This window comes from Ananas comosus, linkage group 16 (genome assembly GCF_001540865.1).
Source record: "Ananas comosus cultivar F153 linkage group 16, ASM154086v1, whole genome shotgun sequence".
Taxonomy (NCBI): domain Eukaryota; kingdom Viridiplantae; phylum Streptophyta; class Magnoliopsida; order Poales; family Bromeliaceae; genus Ananas; species Ananas comosus.
The window spans coordinates 950,753-956,868 of NC_033636.1; the positions used below are offsets into that span (position 1 = coordinate 950,753).

Consider the following 6,116-nt stretch of genomic DNA (forward strand, 5'->3'; position numbering starts at 1 on the left):
ATTTGTTCTTTTCTTGTAGGAAATAAGAAGGCATAGATTGCTTTGTTGGGTGATACAGCTAATTAGGAGCCTTGATGCTCAAGGAAAGAAGAAAGGGAAACTTTGATGATGATTATGCTTCTTGATTTGTTAGCATATTTTAAGGTAAAATGTAACATTCCTGTCTAGTACCATGGATCTGCAACTTAGTCCCTGTACATTTTGCTCACTCCATTTCAATCCCTAAAATAAAGTTTCTCACATGAATTTGTTTTATTTATTTTTTTTTTTTTACCTCCAAAATGAAGGCTAAAATACAGAAAACTTCTATGTAAATACCAGTATTTTTCATTTTTTTTCTGACTTTCATAAATTTATATTTATTCCCTTAAAATTTCAAGTTGATTCATTCAGCCGTCCTCCCGCAGAATTTCATCACTATTCCGTTTATTTCTTATATAATTTGTACCAGAAATATCATTAAAATGAAAAAAGTATACTAAAAATTTTTTTTTTCTTTATAAAGCAAATAAAGACAATTTAGTCATTCCAACCTCTCTATTAATACTGTAATTCATCTAAAATTATTTTTCAAATTTTAAGAGGACAAAATATACGTTTTTAAAAGTCAGGAGAAAGCTAAAAAAATTTATGTATTTATAAAAAATTTTTCTATATTTTAGTCGAAACTGAACAATTCAATATGTTCTGTCAAAAGAACTTTTTCTTTTTTAGGTCCTATTTGCTTCCTCGCATTTTTAAGATTCTCGGGAAAGGATATTAGAAGGCGACAATTATTATATGTTGTTCGTGTGGACCGTAAGTAGTAACCAACTATCCCAAAAACATGTGCTGATAGAAAGAGCGAACCCATTACACTTAAGGGTTTAGCCACAATGCTCCCGAGCTTCGATCTGACTCAACCTATCTGGACATTGGATCTATTGTTGGCCCTCTTGCCATTAGGTCTCTTATGAATCACAAATCAACTCAACTTATTAGGCTCACCCAACTCAACTTATTAGTCTCTTGGGCCTATTGTCACAGGGCAAAAAATTGGACTCACTTTAGCCCAATAATACATAGCCGACAGTTCATTATAAAAATTTGGCGTGGCAAGAATTTATAATTTTTTCAGTATTTTATATTTATACAGAATGTGAGAGTTCAAAATTCACCTTTTAGCTTTGTAAATTTTCTTTTTGCACTTCGAAGTTTTATTTCAATGAAGCGATTTGTTGGTTGATTTTTGTCACCCCAATCAACATAAAATGATTCGAAACGAGCAATTCCCGTATTGAAAGCAAATACAAGAACTATGAAGTGCGTGACACTCTAGTTCTTAAACTTTAATTTCTCAAAATTTCTGGTTCTAACTTTTGAAATTATTGTAATCAAAGCTGGCAATCTAATTTAGTTAACTAGATACTAATAAGTTGCTGAAGAGATAATAATTTAGCATCTTAATTATTATCGCGTCATCAATCATAATACTAATATATTACTGTCACATTAGCGACACATCAGTATTTAGTCAACTAAATTGGATCGGGAGAGTTTCATGCAACAATCTAGGAAATTTGTACCAAAAGTTGCGACAAATCACATTGACCGAGAGTGCAATTCATCCTTTAAAATTTGAACCAAAATGTTAATTCTTACTAGATTGTAAAATTATTCTTGGAAAAAGTTTTGGAAAGTTAATTCCAAGTGAAAATTTTGAATAATGTGAATCAAAGAGACCCTTAATGTACTCAAAAAATTCGAGTTGAAAAGGTTATTTTACAGTTAAAAAAAGGAAAAGAAAAAAAATCAAATTTTCGTCTTCCCATGGATGAAAAGATCAGGGACTGAAGTGTTTAAGCGAACTAATCCGCAATATTGGGATACTACAGGGATTTGTAATAAATTGTCCCCCTCATAAATTAGCTGGATGATACATTTGGCATAGAAACAGTTCCTTACTTTGGAGGTTATCCTTTCAATTGTGGCACTTTATTCCTTTCCAACACAGAGCCACCACTTGTTAAAAAAGCAAAAAATAAAATAAAAATAAAAAATAAAAGCAGGAATTATTCTCTGCCCTTTCCCTTTCTGCACCAATTACAAAAAAAAAAAAAAAAAAAAAGGGGTATCATGGTACAGAAGTATGCTTTTCTTTGGTTCGGGTATAAGCAAGAACTAGCTATTACAGGGATAGGTACAAATATGGGGATAAGAAAAATAGTATTTGGATGAAAATTGAATTGTTCCCGGGGATAAGAACAATTTTAGATAGTTTTATATAGAAAATGAAAGTATTGGTGGGGATAATCGAGAACTACTATTCTCGGGTAAAAAATTAACGTTTGGGTATAAAGGGAGGGATAAGGGCCTATTCCTATCCTTATCCCCTAACCAAACGCTGCCTAGAAGTAGAAATTTATTTCCTTTTTGGATCAAGTAAGCTTTGCTGGCATATGATCTTTACTCTCTGTTCCTGCTCTCTTCACCTTTGAGTTGCTCATCCTTCTAACAGGGGTTAATTTAATACATGTCTCTATAAATATAGCGAATTATAAATATATTTCTCCAAATTCAAATTTTATATGTTGTCCCTACAAAGGTTCTAATATTTTCAAATATATCTATCTGGTTTGTTACTGTTAAAACGTTGTCTATTTTTTTAAGTGAAATGACCTTTTTACCATCACAAATATGTACCTTTAAAAGTTTCAACTATTAATTAAAAAGGAATAAAAAGATCAATTCACCTTATTAAATTACCAGGGTTGAATATTTAACCTATGATTAACTAAATTTTTCTAATGGATTTTAACGGCAGAGACATATTTGAAATCATCGGGACTTCTGTAGGGACAACATAGAAAAATTAAATTTTATAAGAAATATATTTGTAATTCACTATGTTTGCAAGATTAACCGTTTTAACTAAACCAATGATCTTTTACTCTATCTTTTAACTTAAGAGTTTGGGGATATATACAAAATCTTTTAACCTCATGCTTTATCAGAGTAAGAAGTCTCAAGTACGAATCTCGTTATGCTGCTATCATTATTAATTTTTTTTATTTAATTCAAACTCATTTCTTGAATCTATCAAAACGTTTTAAGCACAAACTGAAGTAGAAATATTGAATATAAATATTAAAAATACTATTCTCGTATAATTTATGCTATCAAAGAAACACGGTTCTGGATTGAGATATTATTTTGCTTAGATTTGTAGGAATCTTTATTTGCTCTTATTTTTCCCTTTGGAAGTAACATTTACTCTCATGCCGATTATTTACCCTAGGATCTATAATACTAAAATAAAATAATGAAATAAAGTAAAAATATTATTATTCTTCAAAAAAAACTTAAGTTATCAAAGAACATCTTTTTTTATATATTTTTATACTCGATGTTTTCCCTCACTTCTGAAATTGAAAAAAAAATTTATGCGAGTATATTTTTGTGAGATCCCTGGTGTTTGACTATGGAGGCTTCTCGACAGCTCTGGAGAGTGTCGGGACAAATCCGAGTCACGTTGGCGTCAAATAGACGCAAAACGGGCTCCGTGCGACGCGATGGCAACTTTCAGCGAAGAAAATCTGCAAATTGCAGTTTTTCTGCTTGCTGTACCGGTACAGCCATTAAGGTGTACCGGTACACTGCATTGGGCTGCGCGCGGGTTGCTCTCGGGTTGGCTCCTGTACCGGTACACAATCCCGTGTACCGGTACACTAGGGTAGGTGAGAGGGTGTTTTGCTCTTTTCTCTCCCTCGTTTGTATCACCAGCCCTCCCTCTCTCTATTTAGCTTTGTGAGGACAGAGAGAGGGAGTTCCTCTGCTGCTACTTTCTCTCTCTCACTCTCAAACCGATCGTAGGCTAGGGAGGAGCTCGGTTGGGGAATTCGTCGCCGACGTCGCGTCGCGAAGCCATTCGAGCACACTTTCGACGTTGTGTTGCTGCGAGGAGGTCGGGCGAGTGCGGCTTTTCGCCATCCTTGTCGTCGTGCTGATTCTAGGTACATGTTGAAGTATTTTATCTGTGGGCATTCCTCCAAGTACTTCAATTCCATTAATTTCGAGCTCGGGTGCTACTGCTGCAGATTTCTGCGTCGACTATCGGTATTTTGGCTCATACGCGACGTAGGAGCATCGGATTGCGACGAAACTTGGTTCGTTGGATTCGGGACTTCGAGAGGAATCCACGAATTCCTTACTTGCGAATTTTGGTGAATGTTAGCTTGGTCAAAATCCTTCTCTTATCTGCTGTTGTGGATTTTGGACTGAATTGAGGATTTTTGATGTTTTTAGTTTGGAGTTAGCTCGATTTCGAGACTCGGGCGTTTTTGGTCGATCCAGCAGGTGGTGTCGCAGCCGAGGGGGTTCCGTGCTGCCAGGGATTAGCGTGCGAGGTGGGTTACATCGGTTTTGACTCCTACGTTCATAATCGTCGACATGTATAGATCTCGATTTTTGATAACCTATTCTAGCTCGAATTCATAGATTTCATGATAGATTGCAAATCTGAACTTGGAGCATATGGTAATAAATTAAATAGGTTATACATGTTGGACTTGAAAATTGAATTAGGAGAAAACCTGCGATTTGGACCTGTCACCTGTTTAAACTGCCTGATTTAGCTCTAAGAGCCGTTATAAAATTGTACTGTCGTAGTATCCTCAAGACGAGTACTCCAGGTAGTTTAAAATACATTTACGCTCGTGCTGGTATGCCGAGTGAATTTTTACAGGGTCGTTCAGGTTGTTCCGGACTGTTGGGTGCCGTCAGAGTTGACGGTGGACCCATATCGCCTTTTTGGCGTCAGATTGTGCCGAGGGCACGTTACCTGTTGGTTGTTAGACCAGTTTGCTTCGGTTACTTGACTTTGGCTAGTTGGAGCCTGATTGAGCTCGACAGAGATACGCTGCATACTCGGTTGGGTAGCGCCCACGAGTGCCACTCCGGAGACGGGCTTTGTGCTTTCGCGTTGGTGTCGCTCATGCCAGTTGAACTTGCCCTCCACGGACCAGTTAATGTGGAGGTAGCTGGACAGTCGCAACGGGGCAGGGACGGGTGTATTCACAGTCCCGGGGACAGGTATGCTTACAGTCCCGATTGGATTGGGTCAGATTTGACATTTCCTACAGTTGGTTAGCATAGAGCATGATAGTGTAGTGATTGATATCGGTAGAGTGTACTTCCTGTTTTTTCTACTATCCTTGCTCCCTTCTGTAGATTTAGTGGGTGACCGATGTTGTTTTGGGCGGTACCCACTGAGGACTACTTGTTTTTGCAGTAGTGTTTTTGCAGTAGTTCTCACGCCCAGTTATTACTCTTATATTGCAGAGCCACAGATTTCGGTTGCTACGCCTTCCGAGGATCAAGATCGAGGCAAGGGCGTCGCGAGCTAAAGCCCTACGCGACTGACAGAGCTAGAGGCATCTCTACTGCAGGTAGATGTTTTGTCTGAGTTTATGTACATAGCTTACTTAACTCGCCAGTGCGGGTAACTCTGTATTTTGGACTTGGATTATGTATATGAAACTCAATTGTTTAGCTTCTGTTTATTGAGCAGCTCTATACTACTGTTTGTAGTATTGTATATCTACAGGTACTTTTGACGCTTCGTATATAGGGGAAAGTCCTTTGTATACGGCGGATTTGTCGGCGTGCCCGGAGAACGAGACATCCGGGGCGTGACAATTTTTATACTTAATACCACTCATGGCTGGACTTGAGATATTTTAATGTGCTCAAAATGTGGACTTTATTAATTAAATAGAAAAAAAAAATTAAACAAAGCTAAGAGCCTAGCAGCAGCATTCGATGTCACGACCTCCTCCTTTGATACCATTTGTTGAAATTAATTAGACAAGAAGAATGTATATATATATATGTGTATTAATTTGATTAATTAATTGTTATTAATTCATAGAATTTTTTAAGTTTGATAAAATTTTTAATTAAGTATAAAATATGTATAGAAAAATAGAAGTTAAGATAGTATCAATCCAAAAAAAAAAAAAGAAAAATTAACAGATCCATCTCCTAATGGTTTATAGTTGATTATTTGAAAATACTTAATATACGAGCTTATATTTTTCTCGAATTAAGCTCTAATGCTTTTAAAAGTGTTAAGTCAT

The 6,116-nt window shown here is 36.2% G+C and overlaps 1 protein-coding gene across 1 annotated transcript; it reads left to right on the plus strand.

Moving 5' to 3' along the window:
- Positions 3,461 to 5,384, plus strand: LOC109722564. Its single transcript, XM_020250658.1, has 5 exons — positions 3,461 to 3,541; positions 3,853 to 3,992; positions 4,077 to 4,202; positions 4,285 to 4,385; positions 5,320 to 5,384. Exons 1-5 carry the CDS (start codon positions 3,461 to 3,463, stop codon positions 5,382 to 5,384), a joined length of 513 nt encoding a protein of 170 aa, XP_020106247.1.